An 18,257-nucleotide genomic window follows, 5' to 3' on the forward strand; every position below is an offset into this window, starting at 1 on the left:
GTAAAAGAAAATTTATTTTTTGCACTCAATGACCCCATCCAACCAATTTTTGGGGGACGTCAATTTGAAATTTGAAATGTACGCTTTATGTTCTTTCATTTGATATGCGACAACCTTACCATTTGAGAAATTTGAATGTTTGCACTAAATGACCCCACCCTTCCCCCTGGGATGAAAAGGGGGGTTAAAATTTTCATTTTTTAAGTAGAGTTTATTAAGACCTTCAATTTGATATATCAGATGACCCCATTTGACAAAGTGCAAATAATGATGCAATATCAACTATATAAATAGAAGTTATGAAACTTACAAAGTCAATGCAAAACATGAAAATTTCAAATTGATTTTTTGGTGTTTTTTTCCATGGAATGTTTTTGGTATTTGGTCAAACACATAACTATGTCCACCTCTTCAATTTCTAAAACATTTTTCGTGGTAAGCTCTTGATGATTCAGAAATACATGCCTCCGCTCGCAAAACTTCAAACTGCATTATCTCTAAAACGACAATAGATATCTCAAATCTGTTAAATGATAAATGATCTACAGTTGAAGGACAACATTATAGAAAAAGAATGTGGACAATTTCAAAGTTCACCAAGGTCACAATTAATCATCAAATATATGATGCAATACAAAACTTGAGAACCGGAAGTCGTAGAGACATGGGACTATCACCATTCAACTCAGGACCACTTGACCTTTCAAATATCACAAGGTCAAGGTCATAGTATAATGTGAAGGTCAAGGTGAAATTTCATCATGACCTGACATTGACCTCAAATTGAAGGTCTTGAACTACTGATCATCTTTGCAGTTTATAGTAGGTTGATATATGTTACCTTTAAAAAGATATACACACAATACTATACTTTTAAGAATCATCCCGTCGTAACTTTTGAACAGACAGTCGGAATCTTTTGAGCTCAGTGTATAAAATGTAGAGCTCGTCGAGAGGAACATTTTATACACTGTAAGTATGCAGCAAACTCTTATCGTTTTCTTAATATGCAAGCTTGAAATTGCAGCGTAATTTTTTTTTGCACTTGGTGACCTTTGACCTTGGGTGCAAATTAAAGGTCACATGAACTTAAGATTATTGGTGTAGGTCCCAAGTCTTTACGACTTCCGGTTCTCGAGATACAATTTTTCAAAAATTGTGTATATTTTTTCAAGGGAAATAACTCCTTATAAGGGTTAACAACAAAATGATTGTATATGTTTATTATCATTGCCATTTGGTCTTGTACATGTTGCCGTAATCAAATCGATTCTATCTTGAATACTTTTTGAGAAAAATGTAAAAGAAAGAAATTGCTTCAAGGGGACGTAACTCTCATAGGGAATGATGAAATCCTTAGCAGCCTCATATGGTAACACATCATGATGAGATCTAACTTTTGTCCAAATAAGGTCATGATATCTTTTAAAACATTTAAGGGGGGCCATGTTGAAAAAAATCAATAAAAGGGAGATAACTTCTAAAGGGGATGATGAAATCCTACAAAAGTTCATCTGGTAAAAGTTCATGATGAGGTCTACCGATGGTCCATATTTGGTCTTGATAACTTCAACAGAAAGGGGAGGAGGCCATGTCAAACAAATGCTGGATGAAAAAAAAGAAAAAAAAACATTAGAAAAACAATAAGGTCTTTCCTCGCGGAGAGGAAAGACCTTAATTACAAGCAGTATTAGCAACAACCATTGACAAATTCTGGATTTTATGCTTTTGATTTTGGACAGGCTTATACAGAAAGTCGCGGGATAAAATTATCTTCATTTTTACTCTAACTAAAACATTGAATTTGGGAATATTTTATAATAATTAATTAATAATAATAATAATGATAATAAATAATAATAATTATAAAATAATAATGAATAATGAATAAGCAAGGTATATAAACATAAGCTCTAATGAGCTTTTAACCGACATTTTATAATGAATACCAATTGAAATTCAATTCAAATCTGTATTACTATGGATAAAACCTTACATTTGTAGCATATGACAAAACGTAACAAAATATCAACAAATAATATCAACAAAATCATTCATATAAAAAGTGAAAGTAAATATTTTGATAGTCCTCTTACCTCAATTCTAAAGACTGTTTGAAAAAGAATCCAAGCTTTTCTACATAAAAGTATGATCTTTTGTTAAGGAAATATGTAAATTTGTCATTATTAATTGAATCTATAATTAACTTTGATAAATTACTTCCTTGTCCGCCATGATGGTTACCCAATGATTAAAAATATAATATGACTATGTTTTTAAGGACGTATATACTGACTTGAAGGTAGGTATGATAATGGTAAACACCAATTGTCTTGTATTGTTTATGTATCAAAAACAATCTTTATTCGTTAATATGTGTTTGTTTATGAACTACAATTATTTCAAGGGAACGGTCTGTAAAGAAGAACAGTTTTAATTAAAAATAACCCAGTTCATAATCCTTTATTCCAATCATGATATTATTAATATGATAACGAAAATTGAAATTGGGCCCCTATGAAGCTTTATACATGGTCCCACTACACATTTTGTATAGTTTGTTTGTCAGTGACCTCTCAAGATCACCCACCCTTTTCAAATTTGTGGATCCACATCTGGTTGAAGTTATAAAGCTACACAATGACAATTATATTCTTTCATGAAAGGTATCATCTGTAAAAAAACGGCAAATGAATAAATAAAGGAATATTTATAAATGCGAAAGTTCAAAATCGAAAGTTGAGAACTGTATGAACTGTATATATGAACCGTACAAAATTGAAAGTTGATAAATTTGAAATTAGATTTTCAAATGACAAAATGGAATGATCAAATTTATAAGCTGCATTTCTGCTGCATCATGCAAGCTTGATATGCTTAACAAGACTTTAGAGGAGATATAGATAAAAAGATGTGGTTGCAAATGAGACAACTCTGAATTTACAAGAGAACAAATACTCAAAACATATTTATCTAAGTCATATAAATGTAATCAACGTATGGACATTCAAAACATACAAATTCAAACCATATTGGAGAACATATGAATATGTGCTCATATTTGTTAATGATCAAATATATTTTTTTGTGTATCTCAAATTTTAGGATTTCTTCTTTGATTTCACGAATCTCATATAATACTGGAGTTGATACAAAAACAGCGATGTTTATTTGTCTGTTACAATACACAAATAGGTAATAAAATAAATGAATCCGATATGTTACTTTTGAAAAACGAAAAAACATTTGAGTAACTTAGTATTAAATGAATACATGACGTAGAATCAATAACGAACACTTGTAGAACGTTTCTTGTAAATATATTGATAAAGGGCATACATGTAAAAAGGCGATTCTTTAATTGGAAGAACCTGTTTTGCATACCAAACCTCTAAGTGGCAGTGCGCTTTTGTATGCAACTAACTATGTATTCGGTTTTTTTCAGTGTTGGTTGCATTTCTGCTAACATTGATAATGCAATGTTCAACTCCTTTTACAATTAAACCTGTACCATTTTTAACTATGAAGTTTTGAAACAAAGGTCACAATTTAGGTCTGTGAGGCATTTTTTCAATTCATATTAGCCGAACCTCTAAGAGTTTACACTTACTCTAAATTTCTTAACTCCTACCTTCAGGCTTGACTACCACAGATTGCAACATCACCAATATGCATTTGTATATTTACTTGTAACATTCCCAAGTTATTTCTCACCAAAAGAGGCGTGGTTTGAGAAAGAAGTGTATTAACAATGTGCAACTTATACAAACATCAATTCAAAGAAAAAATCCTGGATAATCATAGGTCTGTTCTTTGTTCCTTTGGTATTTCAACCAAAGATGAAGAACTGGATCTTCCATCACTGTATTGGATACTAGTACCTAAACTACATAAGTGTCCTTACAAACAACGGTATATTGCTGGGTCTTCCAAGTGCTCCACGAAACCCTTTCTAAATTATTAACATCTATGTTATCAGCAATCAAAGACGGGCTTCAAAGATATTGTGAAACTGCCTATTCTAGAGTAAGCGTGAATCAGATGTGGATACTTAAAAATTCCAAAGATCTTTTAGAGTACATACAATCTAACTCTCTTTCATCTTGTAATAGTATTAAAACATTTGACTTTTCTACTCTTTACACAATTATTCCACATTCCAAACTAAAAGACAAATTAAAAGAGTTGGTATTACTTTGCTTCATTAAAAAGAATGGCCAACGTAGATACAGGTATCTTGTCTTAGGGAGGGATAAATCCTACTTTGTAAAAAATCACTCTGATTCAAACAAAAAATTCTCTGAAACCGATATTATCAAGATGCTTGATTTCTTGATTGACAACATATTTGTTACGTTCGGAGGACGTGTTTTTTAACAGACTGTCGGCATCCCAATGGGAACAAACTGTGCCCCTCTACTTGCTGACTTGTTTCTTTATTATTATGAGGCTGACATCATGCAGAAACTTCTTAGGAAGAAAGATAAGAAGTTAGCAATATCCTTTAACTCTACTTTTCGCTATATAGATGACGTTCTTTCACTAAACAATTCAAAATTTGGTGACTATGTGGAACGAATCTATCCCATCGAATTGGAGATAAAGGATACTACAGATACAGTTGAGTCGGCTTCATATATTGACTTACATCTAGAAATTGACAATGAGGGTCGGTTGAAGACAAAACTTTACGACAAAAGAGATGATTTCAGCTTTCCAATTGTGAACTTTCCATTTCTAAGTAGCAACATTCCATCAGCACCTGCATACGGGGTATATATCTCCCAATTGATACGATATTCCCGTGCTTGCATTTCCTATCATGATTTTCTTGATAGAGGGTTAGTGCTCACAAGCAAGCTATTAAACCAAGAGTTCCAAATGGTGAAGTTGAAATCATCCCTTCGTAAATTTTACGGACGCCATTACGAGTTGGTTGACCGTTATGGAATAACCGTTTCACAAATGATATCGGATATGTTCCTTACGTCGAAACTACACTCTTCCTCCCTCTCATGAATTTGACCTACCAAATTAGACTATTTACCGGATTTGTAATCACATAAGCAACACGACGGGTGCCGCATGTGGAGCAGGATCTGCTTACCCTTCCGGAGCACCTGATATCACCCCTAGTTTCTGGTGGGGTTCGTGTTGTTTATTTCTTTAGTTTTCTATTTTGTGTCATGTGTACTATTGTTTTTCTGTTTGTCTTTTTCATTTTTAGCCATGGCGTTGTCAGTTTGTTTTAGATTTATGAGTTTGACTGTCCCTTTGGTATCTTCCGTCCCTCTTTCAAATAGAAAAGGGGCCTCGGTGGCCGAGTGGTCTAAGTAGTTACTACTATACTCACTAGCAAGTCAACACTGAGGTTGTGAGTTCGAACCCGACTCGACTCCAATTTTAATTGACTAGGATTGTCAGTTTTCATGTCGTAGGTTCGTGGTTTTCTCTGGACACTCCGGCTTCCTCCACCAATAAAAACTGGCCGCCACGAAATATCCTAAATGCGGTGCTTAAAAGTCAAAAAAAGTTTTCTTTTTACAGAACATTTTATACACCCATTCCTGTTGCAGTTTCTTTACGAATTTGAAAACAAGACTGTACAAGTGTATTTATTGTCAGTTTACCCTATGTTCATATTTTCTGACATGAAATTCTAGAACTTGTTTAAAACTATTCTGATAACAAATTGAAAGCATTTTAGAATACTATAAATGTAATGTTTAACAGTCAATCATTTAACACATTCCAGATTATATAAAGTATCCAATCTTACCTTTGTCTCCAGTTCACATTTTACTGTATGCATATTACTCAAAGAAAATTTACAATTGCTGCCTCAAATGATGAGTTTGGAAATCGTGTCACAAGAGAATGATGTCTAAAAAGTAAAATCACAAAATAAATGAACTAAGAGGAAAATCTAATCGGAAAGTCCATAACCACCATATTATTTAGCTAATATATGAACTAGAGTTGTTAAAACAAAGCCATGTTTGCAATAGTTGTATGTATGCAGATAAGAGTTTGATGTGTAAATTCACTAAAAGTTTCATAGAAATGACTGATTACATCTGATTTGACTTACAAGCACAGTTATTGTTGTTTTGATCAATAGCCTTTAAATTATAAAATCATAGCATTAACAAGTAAAATTATTCGTTTTATGAACCAGGGGTTAGGCATTTTTCTGTGTCTTATTTTCATGTCCCTGGAGCCTGAAAATTTCTAAATTATTCGGTGGTTTCTAGCAATATCTAGTACGTATTCAGGATAGAACATACTATTGTATTTTTATTGTGGTATTTCTGTATTTCTTTTTATGTCGCAGGTACAAAACAAAAATGCATTTAGGTGTTACGGTTTACTTGTTGGTTGTCGAATAGAAAAACACTTCGTATATGAGTTAATTTCAATAAATCTTTTGTATGTTCTCTTTTTTCTACCTATATAGGTAGCGTTCCTGTGAATATTGACAATGCTTTTTTCCAAAGGAACTCCTTTTTGGGCTTAAACTACCACTATTACTATGAAGTTTTTTAAAATATATATCTAGAACGGAAAGTTTATATGTACTCTTTTTTTCAAAGGTCAATATATAGGGCTGTGCGGTAAATTGTAAACGTGTATATGCCCCAAACTTCTAAGAGTTTAAACTAACTTGTTTTTAACTACCCCTACCTTGACTTTATGACTACCTCAGATTTCAGAATCACCAATATGCATTTGTATATTCACTAGTAACATTAATTTACTAAGTAATGTCTCAATAAGAGATCATAACAGGGAACCAGTACGTAAACAAAATTAATTGTCTATAAATATTATATATCTCCCCAAACGTACGTGCTTTGAGAAACAGCTGTATACAAAGTGCAACATATAAGCCCGGATTAGGCATACTAGTAGTTAAACAAAGAAATGGATGGCACTTTATCTAAACAATAGACAAAATAGCAAATTTTAAAAATGCCTGCAATTGAGGAATGTTTCATAAGTAATAAGAACACTATGGATTAGTAATGATATTCCGATTACAGAAAAGTATACAAAAAAGTAAAAGGACAAAAATACTCAACTCCGGGAAAGATTCATAACGAAATAAATTCAATTGGTAGGAATTGTACCAATGAAAATCCAAATTTGTCAAATTTATTGTTAGAAATCGTGTTGACTTAAACTTTTTATATTAGTTATTTTAATGTCAAATTAAAATATTTACAATTCTTTAATAGGATAGTGCAGTTTTCATTTTGCAGTTTTCTATTGGTTTGAATTGAAATCTATGATTGTTAAAGGATAACAGCGAGAAGATAGCCTTGAACGACAATTTCATATGATCTTCGTTTTTATTGAGTTTTTCGTTGAATTGTTTTATTACTTATGAAACTGAATATACTTATATATGAATAACACAACAAACAAAAACACGTTTTTTTTTTACTTGCAGAAGAATCATTACTGGTATTTTAAGTTGTCGGAACAAACGTGGATAAATGTTGTTTCGAATTCAAATTTGTACTTTGACAAATTTCGACATTGAGACATGTTAAAGAACGTTGAGAAATTTCATCAGGCAAAAGCTATTAACACCATGAAAAGGAGTGAATCGAATTCGATTAGTAGGCAAGCAATTGACATTCATGGAAATAATAAGGTCATTCCTCTTTTATTAATTTGGAAACTGGAAAATGGAAACTTTGATACATTAACGAAATCCGAAAAGGAATTCATCAATGACATATTGGGGAACATCCATACAATAAGCCCTAATAAATGTATAAAAGTGGTGCCTTCGAATCGCATCAGCAACAGAGGAAGTCGTAAAAAATATAAAAATTGTGTCCTCATGTGGGACAGCAGCAGACAGGCTATTTTAGATATAAATCCATTAATTTCATCGGGAGAAAGGCTAAACACTTTCGCAAATTGGTCGATTTCTAGTTGTAAGTGGTGGCCTAGAATGTTATCAGATGCTGGGTTTTATTACAATCACACCGACTTGGAATGTTTCCAGTGCAGATTCCAAACAAACCCTACAAACTGGCTTCCTAATGAAACACCAAAAGAAGCACATGCACGATTAAGTCCAGAATGTGCATTTGTAAAATTGTATAAGCAATCTGCACGATCGGATAAACCTAAAAGTCCAGAACAAATAAGTAATAATGATCGTCTTATAAATCACAATGATAACACTAATATGAAACACAGTATATCCGAACAAAATGGCCATTTTACACCTGAGTATGTCGTTGTTCCTCATCAAAACACGAATTGTATGCAAACAAGGGCCCTTGTTAAACCATTGCTTTCAAATGATGCTAATGCATTTCATAGAGGAGGGATTCCAGCAGATAATTCAAACATACAATCACCAAGTGACATCAAAACAGCCACGTCAGCTGTTTGTGATTCTGCAAACAATCCAAGTTATACGGAACATTCAATCCAACCGACTATAGATGCTATGAATAGTCAACTCACCATTGACGGTTTTCAATCTAGAATTCAGGCACCAGAAGAGCCAGAATATATGTATCCTCAATATCATACATACACGTCAAGATATCAATCTTATGGAAATTGGCCGTTCCCACACAAACAAACAGCTCATAGTTTATCAGAAGCCGGATATTTTTACACAGGTATGGTTATCTTAATACTTTTACACTACAGATTTGACTTGATAATGATTGTTTACGTTCCATATGTTTGTGTTGGCCAATGTTTGCGCCAAATGTCCAATGTTACATAATGATTTGTATGTTCACTAGGTACACAGAATGACAGATTACAATTATACAATAAAATTACAAGGATTAAAAAAAATAGACCTTATAAAAATCCGTCTTTCTTAAGACTGATGAGTCTTTTGTAGACGAAACGCGCTTTTGGCGTCAATATAAAAATGTAATCCTGGTATCTTTGGTGAGTTTATCAAAAAGATGACAAATGGGAGCATAGTGTTATGAAACATATTAGATTGTTATTTGCCATTTATATAATACATGTTGTATATTAATCGTGTAGTTTGTTAGTTACTAAGAAGTCAGTTTGATCGAAATGTGTGATCAAATAGTTTCTTATGGAGGTCTTAGTTATGAATGTTTATGTTAAAAAAGCACAAAGTTTCAATCCAAATCGACACAAAACAATTTCCGTTTGTTTGCTAGAAGACACTTTTTTTTATTCTGGATTCGCACCTGAAGTTAACATTTATAGTTTAGATTAGAACTGACACAGATTTGATACAATGGATTAAATGTTGTAGCTCTGAAAAAAATGTCATTTTGGTTTTACGTCTGCAAATAAAGACATATGCAATACTTAGTATGCTATTTTGTAAATATCACAATTTTATATAGATACATGTATACGCATTTTTTTTAAATGGGTCCATTCTGTGCTAATATTCTTTTTTGTTTCGTTTTTATAATTATTGTTTGGAAAAAATGAGAATGTGCTTATTTTGAACCCTAGGCGAAAATGACATTGTTCGATGTTTTTGTTGTGACCTGGGGTTAGCAGAATGGGATCCAAAGGATAAACCATGGACTGAACACGCACGTCACAATCCTAGATGTATGTTTTTGTTAACGGAAAAAGGAAAACAATTCATTGATGATATCCAGAAAGACTGGCGAAAGGTTTGTACTCAGTTTATAAGTTAATTAACAGACCCATGTAAAAGTTTAAAGTGCTGTAAACAATGAGTACACACATAAACCATTCGAAGTTATACACATTCTAATGATTTTTGTCTTTAATTAACAGTAACAATTAACACCGCATATAAAGATTAGGTCACCACATGTGCCCTGTATGACAAACGTCAATTGTCCTTTGTCCTTCAAAAGTTGACCTTATTTCATGGTTTAGCTACTGCTTTAAAAAAAAGGTTTTGATATGAATTTCTCATTTGTTAAATGTATTCGGATAACTATATTTGGAATATTGGTTTCTTGTAATAGTAACATGTCTGACAGACAGAGTTCACATGACGTACCTCGGCCTTAATTCGTGGACCAAGATCAAATTCACAGAAACTGTACGCGGAAGGTCAACAATATATGGTGTATGGAGTAATTTTAAGGAGAACATATTAGTCAGGCAAGTTTCATCTGACCTTGACCATTGTCTTCATTATTAAATGGTCATCGTTAAGTTGATGCGTTTCAGTCTGGTTTTCAATAATTATTGCATTGTTTATTTGGTCAATGTGAGGTTTGTGTACATATAAATAAGAAGATGTGGTATGAGTACGCATGCGACAACTCTCCGTCGGAGTCTCAAGGTGTTAGAGGAAGTAAACAATTATAGGTTAATATAATTCGGCCCTTAAAAAGAAACCCAACGGTCTAATGATCTTCAAAAAAAAAGAAAAAAAGAAAATCTCTATAAACCACACCAACATACGACCACCCCTGAACAAAATGTCTGTTTGACAGAAATGATCTGCCCTGGCCTAATTGTCATGATTCTTCCAAAATGTTAATTGTATCAGTTGCAAAACAAGCATGTGAACTATTGTTGTTTAAAACAGTTACACCGTAGAACGCCACATGCGTGGTGTCGGCTATGTTTGACATGGGGTGGCAATTTTGAAGCGACAAAAAAGTAACAAGGTAAGTTTAAACATCAAAATTTCTTATTTTAAGAACTCTCAATACCATAAAATGTATTGCACGGAAGGAACCGCAACGTAATCTATTTCCTGAAAGCAATATATTTTCTCAAACACCTCGCCCTAGTTTTCCGTGATGAATAAAAGTTTAAAAACCAATAAGTTTTAACTAAGAAACTGGTATTTGGTAGAAGTCCATGAGAGGAATACAATTGTATATAAATAATACGGACGGTAGTTGTGTAAAGTAGTTTTTTATACCGAAATTTGCATATAAAGCCTCAAAATCTGCAACACGGAAAACTAGGGCGAGGTGTTTGAGAAAACTGAGCACTGAAAACGACTGCTTCTGCTTTCAGGAAATAGATTAAGTTGCGGTTCCTTCCGTGCAATACATTTTATGGTACTGAGAGTTCTTTAAATAAGAAATTTTGATGCTTGAACTTACCTTGTTACTTTTTTGTCGCTTCAAAATTGCCACCCCATGTCAAACATAGCCGACACCCCGCATGTGGCGTTTTATACGGTGAGTTAGATAATCAGTGTTCCTGACACATCTGCTTGACTGCAAACGTTGTATATATTCCCTGGTCATGCTGGTTGTTAAGAATGTATAATGATTTGTAAAAAAAAAACGATATATGTGCAATTTGCACCAAAATACACGCATCTCTATTAGATTAAATAATCGAAGAAATTTACATCATTACGAAAGTGATATCACATTTGCATGATTGCATAAACACGAGTGGAGGATAAAGTTAGGTCAACATAGAGATTTGTTAATGCCGACAATTAAACAGAGAAAAAAAAACTTCTAATAAATAAAGGGTGGTATGGCCCTTACACCCCCGCCTCGACCTGACTTTATTATTTTTATAATTGACATATTTCATATCTAAACGGCTATGTTAAGAAAACGATATTATAATTTTTAATCTGATGAACAACAGGATTAAATCAGCTCATTTCAGTCTACAGGTCTTTTCATTTAATAGTCTTAAGAAAAAAGATATACAAAATGAAAGCGGGCATTTTGGAAACCACAAGAAGAAACTATCCTTAATGCTTATGCCCAATTAACTTCAATATTACTTTTAAATCAATTAGGAGACAAACTTGGCCTTAGTAAACCATAGTTTTTATACGACTGCAAAAATGTTTTTGTGATCGTATAATATGGTATGCTGTCGTCTGCGTCGTTGTCCGACAACACATAGGTTTCCCTGACAATAACTTTAGTTTAAGAGAATGGATCTGTATGAAATTTTGTAAGAAGGGTCAATACCACAAAAGGATGGTTTGGATTGATTTTGGGGATGATGGTTTAAATTGTTGAGGAATTAGGAGCCCAGAAGGGGCCTAAAAGAAGCATTTGTCTAGTCTCAGGATATTAACTTGTTTTTAAGTATTTTGATTGCTCTAAAATTGTACCATAATGTTTAGTACCACAAGTAGAAGTTTGTGAATTATTTTAGTGGTTATGGGGCTAACAGTTCAGGAATTCGGGGCCAAAGAAAGGCTAAATTAAACATTTTTCTAATTTCTAGACAATTATTTTTGTTTAAGTGAATGGATCTCTCTGAAATTGTACTACAAGGTTCCATACTACAAAGGAAAGACTAGGATTGAATTTTAGGGTTATTGCATAAAAGGGGTTTTCAAAAAGGTTGGGTGGGGATGTTTTTTTCAAATCTTTTTAGCGGATTCAAATTTCAAATTTTTTAAAAGTTTCAAGAAGAAATTTTTAATTGCAAAGTAATGCGTAATAGATTTGTGACATCTTTGACCAAATTTATTTTCTGTCAGAAACCTATATTATGTCAAAATTTTGTTCACATTCCAAATTCAGACCGTATCAAGCTTGAATATTGTGAACAAATTTGCCCCAACTGTTCAGGATTCAAACTCTGCGGTCGTATCAGGTTGCACTAAGCGAAGCCTTTTATTTGAATTCAAATTGAGTTTAACGCTGAGACGTTTTTACACATTTGGTACACTTGAGTGGTTAAGATATCGACAAAAGAAATATTTTGTGGCACAAAATGTGTCCTATTAGTTTGCATACACAAAAAAAATGAGGCTTTCCTTTGTTACTATGGTTAAAGACTAGAAGGATTTGAAATCTTACCATAAAAAATATTTGTCCAATGAAAATTATAATTCTAAAAGAATGGCATTAGAAGATGCAATTTATCACTGTTAATTCGGTTTGTCCTGTCTGTCTGTCTGATGCAAAGTAATCTCTTTTTTTCAATTTTGATAAATTTATTATTTATTTGAGACATGTTTTCGAAGCAACCCCAAAACGGACGTTTTTAGTGAAACCCTGTTCTTAAATATTAAGTTATTGTATACAATCGGCTGAAGGGATACTCACCAAATATGAACTTTTTCAATTGATTTGGTTAACTTGTAAGTATTTCAAAATTTTATTTTACAGATATATAACCCAAAACATGCCGCTTTTGATGATAAAGAATCGCGTATAGCAACATTTGATGATTGGCGACGAGACATTGAACAAACCCCTGAAATCTTGGCAGACTCTGGATTTTTTTACACTGGTATGCGTTGCTGATTAACTAGCATGGCAGATAACATTAATATATGTGTTATGGAAAGCAGTATACAGTATGATACACTTTCGCCCAACACGCGAAAAAGGAATGTGTTTTTTTATTTGATAGATGCTTTTTGTGTTTTTTTGTATATGTTTATTTGTCTTGAGATTGTAACACAGTGATGACTATTGTAACCATATTTTTACTTATTTACTTAGTATGTGTGTTTTGTTCACGCATCGTTGTAATACTAACGGAATTTGATGCGACTATCATAAAAGAGGTGAAATGGATTGGTTATTAAACGTGAAAATAAACGGACCGGATTGCCGCTCATGTACATAAATAGATAAAAAAAAAAAATACAGTCGACAAGGTTCAACCAAATGATAAACACTGAAGTGTTCAGGACTTGAGCAATGCACATACATAATTTGTTAGAATTGTCTTGAGCACCCAATCATCCCGTAACATTGGGAGGAGATGTTGCAATGGTACAATTTGTAAAATCAGTTTTGAAAAGGCTAGACTCTTTTTAAAAAGATATGTACATTACAAAAATATTCCCCAAAAGACTGAATTAAGGCACAATATTGATTCAAGATTACTCGCTGTCACTGTTTATGTTTAATATTATAAACGAAAATGTTTTTTTTTAAATTTTGGGGAATAATTACAGACTTACACTCTTCACACGGAAGAGTTCCTGTTTATGCTTAAAACTACGACCTTTGTTTTGTAGGCGAGGACGATGTTGTCCGCTGTCATTATTGTGATGGAGGACTACGTAACTGGGAACCAGGAGACGTTCCGTGGGAGGAGCATGGGCGCTGGTTTCCATTCTGTAAATTTGTCATCAAAATGAAAGGGCGAGAGTATTTAGAGGAAATAAGAGCTAAATATGAGGTGAGTGTATTTTCAACACCAGTTGTGTCTTTAGACGCGTTAAATAGTTTTCGCTGTCAATATTCTAATAGCGGATTGCGTTACTTTTGTTTGTTTCATAATCACACCCTTTGCATACAGGACAAGATCAACAAGCATTTGTAACGTTCAGGAAGCGAAAGATACAATTACAATTAATATTAATGTACATGGGTAACATGATAATTGACGGTGTCAGATTTTATATAATTCAGATACAAATATAAAGCTTTATGAAAACTGAATACATTCTGATAGAGATATAACCATGTCCTACGTATGTACATGTAGCACCAATTAAAAATGGTAACATAGAATTTCTTAATCAACCAATCGTTATGTTAATGGCAGTTACCTTAATGCTTGTTAAGGAATATAATTACACTTTCCTCTTTATATCTTTGTAACATACACTCTGTAAATACTTCTCAGGAGAGACAGCGCTTGGGAAATCAAGCAGAGATCAGGAACAACAGAAGCTCTGACTTACCAGGTATTTATCTTACAAATCAAAACCCAAATTTACCTTGACCAAGCATTCAATTTTGTTTCTTTTCATAATCATGATGATTATTCAGACTTAACATTTGGAAAATAAAAACACAGAAATAATTTACAATATGTCACTTTACGGCCTTTAAGAATGGGAAAAACAACTAGACCGCATAATCAGCTTATCAGCCCCGAAGTGACATAGGAAAATGTCGTATAATATTACTGATTTTCTTGTGCTGTACACTTGATAAATAAGGGGAACTTAAAAAGAAATGGGGTGTATGCATCCGAAGACGCATTTATCTGTCAATTTTCTGACAACGGGTACCCCAAAATCAAATGCAAGAAAGCCAAGGATATATTGAAAACCAAAACATACCAAGCATGTGTCTACAAGGAAGATAGTATCATGGGAACCCAAGTTTCAATGTGTTTTATGTTTGTTACTCAACCTGTTTTCGAATTGAAGTTCTAATACAATAAAAACTTGTACTCGCTTAATAAAATATTGTTAGCAATTTCCACTAAGTATCAAAACTGTAGCAATATAAAAAAAAAAAGAAGATGTGATATGATTGCCAATGAGACAACTATCCACAAAAGACCAAAATGACACAAACATTAACAATTAATATATGTTTTCTTTTATATTTTCACAGCAACACAATTTGCTTTAATAAAAAAGCCTGAAGAGAAAGGTAATTAATTCATTTTGTTATAAAATAAGTTTTTTTAACCTTAAATTCTATTCTACGACAAGTTCCTTTATTATCCCTTTTCATAGTTCTAAATGTACGAGTTGTTTATGTTAGTATGAAAATACATTTTAAGTGATATAAAAGAGTTGTACTAATTGTGTTCTACAGAATTATCCATGGACTCATTTCAATTCGATTGCTAGACTAGTAAGTCCTTGTACATGTACATGTACAGATACTAGTACAAGCAAATTACATACTCAATCATTTCGACAAATATCCACCTCAAAGTAACAAATAGTCATGTTTCCACAAACAATAATCCAATGGAACACGTTGCCAAAGTTGCGATAGCATGTCAGACAATTGAAACCGTGAGATAATAGTTGCATTGGTACCAACTGTTCTCCACAACATAAATATCAATGAACACATATTTTTCTATCACTTGTAGTCTTCCTATAATGAAAATATCACCTTTTAAGTAATCTAAAAATTAAAACAACATTTGTTTGTTCTACTACAATTTTATTTACACACTCCACGCATGCAACTGTTAGTAATTTTCAGTTAAAATCAAACTGAAACTGTATATCAGAAGAAGAAGTAAAGAGTAAATTAATATGTGCATAATAAGTGTAATCCTTTAGATTTTAAAATCTTTAAGTTACTTTTATGTTTTGGTCAAGCTTAAAACTTTTGATACCAAATGCAATAATTGTTTTTGATTACACAGGCAAATTTTGCTCACGTAAATTTTACGCCATAAATAAAGGCAACAGTAGTATACCGCTGTTCAAAACTCATAAATCCATGGACAAAAAACAAAATCGGGGTAACAAACTAAAACCGAGGGAAACGCATTAAATATAAGAGGAGAACAACGACACAACACCGAAACGCAACAGCACACAGAAACGGACCAAGCAACAGACAAAACACCACGAGAATAACAAATATAACATCAAAACCAAATATATGAATTTGGGATAGACAAGTACCGTGCCACGTCTTATCTCAAAAATAAGAGAAAACACAAACGACTCAACGTTAAAATGCAACACACACACAGAAACGAACAATATTTTAACAATGGCCATCTTCCTGACTTGGTACAGGACACTTTTAAAGGGGAATAAAATTGGTGGGTTGAACCTGGTTTTATGGCATGCCAAACCTCGCACTTTAATGGCACAGTTAAATATAACATTGAAATGAAAACAAAATATTACAGGACTACAATACAAATAAAAAGGAGAACATATTAGACAAAGAAAAGCATGATTTATAGATAACAAAAAGCATCAGGTTTAAAATTCAATACGCCAAAAACGCGTCTAGTCCACACGAGACTCACCAGTGACGCCCAGATATAAAAAGATCGAAAGTGAAAAAAATACAAAATTGTACAGCAGTGAAGATCAAAAGTTGAAAAGGTTTTGCCAAATACGGCATTGTTTGTATGCCCAGGATAAGAACATTCATATTATATAGAACAATTCACACTATTGCAAACAGTAAATTTTAACAAATGAATATGAAAGAGATATACATAACGAAACTGAAGTATCAACTAATTACAGAAAACTAATTACAGAAAACTAAACCCGAATACATATCGCCCAGATATACAAGATCGAAAGTGAAAAAAGTACAAAGTTGTACAACACTGAAGATCAAAAGTTGAAAAGGTTTTGCTAAATACGGCATTGTTTTTATCCCCGGGATAAGAACACTATTATATAGAACGATTCATGCTATTGCAAACAGTAAATTTTAACAAATGAATGTGAAAGATAAAACTCAAATGGAATTCAAGTTCAATTCATCTGAAACGAGCTTATACATGAAACTCACGTGAACTTAAAAAATAAAATAAATAGGTGTTGTTTTATATTTCAAATATCAGATTTGAAAATTTAAATACTAAATCTTTGGGGTGTAGAAATTGTTAAAAGTACTGCTAATTATAACTTTCAACTCTCTAGAAATGCATTTACTTGCATACGTAGCAGTCCATTTTTGTCCGGTTTAGTAATCTGTTTGCAAAGTAAACATTTTGCGTTAAAGTGTGTTATATTAAACCGCATATTAGGATGAATTATATGCCCTTCTTTCCGATATATACAATTCTTTAGAATTATGAAAAAAGTACTATTTAAAGAACAAAATAGTTTTTACGAAATTATTTAATCTAATGATTGTGTTAATATCCCGGCGACACCCGGCAACATGTTTTCAACTCTAGTTATCATCATTTAAATCTTGTAAGGTATATATATATTATATGTTTTGTTCTTATAGTTTTTTAACAATAGTTTTACTGTAACTAGTCTGCACTGTAATAAGTTTATAAAATTATTTGTAATAAAATGATTTTGTTTTCGATAGATCCTCAAAAACTTAAGGAAATCAATAAACAATTGAAAGACAAAATGAAATGCATCCGATGTAGAACCAATGATATATGCATGCTGTTTGTTAACTGTGGACATCGACAGACATGTGAGGAGTGTGCAGGTCTTATGGACTTCTGTCCAATTTGTGATACAAGGATAAAGAAAAGATTAAAAACGTTTTTGTCATGAAGTCCCAAAGGTAATTACGCTTTATATTATTATCATATAGAAATTCAGACAGAACTACACTGCAACAAAAGTAAAAAGGCAATCACATAGATGAATAATTGTTTGTTGTTTAACGTCCAGGGGCAAATATATCGTGAATTTGCATGACTATCAACAACAAAAAAAGAAAAAAAACTTGACATAAATATTTGTTTCCAGTAATTCTAGGCCGTCAGAACCTGTGTAATAGACCTGTGCAATAGAGCGCATAATGAACCCCAAAAGCAGGGAGTGTTAGGACACCTGGTAGAATCTGTTTTAGTCCGGAGTACTCAGAAAGAACCATCGGGCTGCTCGGCAAGCACAGACAAACCAAAAA

General features: G+C 32.7%; 1 protein-coding gene across 1 annotated transcript; it reads left to right on the forward strand.

Moving 5' to 3' along the window:
- The first annotated feature begins 2,229 nt into the window (after window positions 1-2,229).
- On the forward strand, window positions 2,230-17,903 carry LOC134686541 (E3 ubiquitin-protein ligase XIAP-like). Its single transcript, XM_063546207.1, has 8 exons — window positions 2,230-2,302; window positions 7,454-8,651; window positions 9,487-9,653; window positions 13,074-13,197; window positions 13,937-14,100; window positions 14,551-14,611; window positions 15,273-15,311; window positions 17,703-17,903. Exons 2-8 carry the CDS (start codon window positions 7,550-7,552, stop codon window positions 17,897-17,899), a joined length of 1,854 nt encoding a protein of 617 aa, XP_063402277.1. The 5' UTR covers window positions 2,230-2,302; window positions 7,454-7,549; the 3' UTR covers window positions 17,900-17,903.
- Window positions 17,904-18,257: the final 354 nt, after the last annotated feature.

Source organism: Mytilus trossulus, chromosome 10 (genome assembly GCF_036588685.1).
Source record: "Mytilus trossulus isolate FHL-02 chromosome 10, PNRI_Mtr1.1.1.hap1, whole genome shotgun sequence".
NCBI classification, from domain to species: domain Eukaryota; kingdom Metazoa; phylum Mollusca; class Bivalvia; order Mytilida; family Mytilidae; genus Mytilus; species Mytilus trossulus.

Excerpts from the sequence above, each read along its gene's own strand:
- LOC134686541 (XM_063546207.1), top strand. The coding sequence starts at position 7,550 with ATGTTAAAGAACGTTGAGAAATTTCATCAGGCAAAAGCTATTAACACC. Across the intron at positions 14,101-14,550 it reads AAATAAGAGCTAAATATGAG|GAGAGACAGCGCTTGGGAAA; the intron begins GTGAGTGTATTT and ends AATACTTCTCAG. Across the intron at positions 15,312-17,702 it reads AAAAAAGCCTGAAGAGAAAG|ATCCTCAAAAACTTAAGGAA; the intron begins GTAATTAATTCA and ends TGTTTTCGATAG.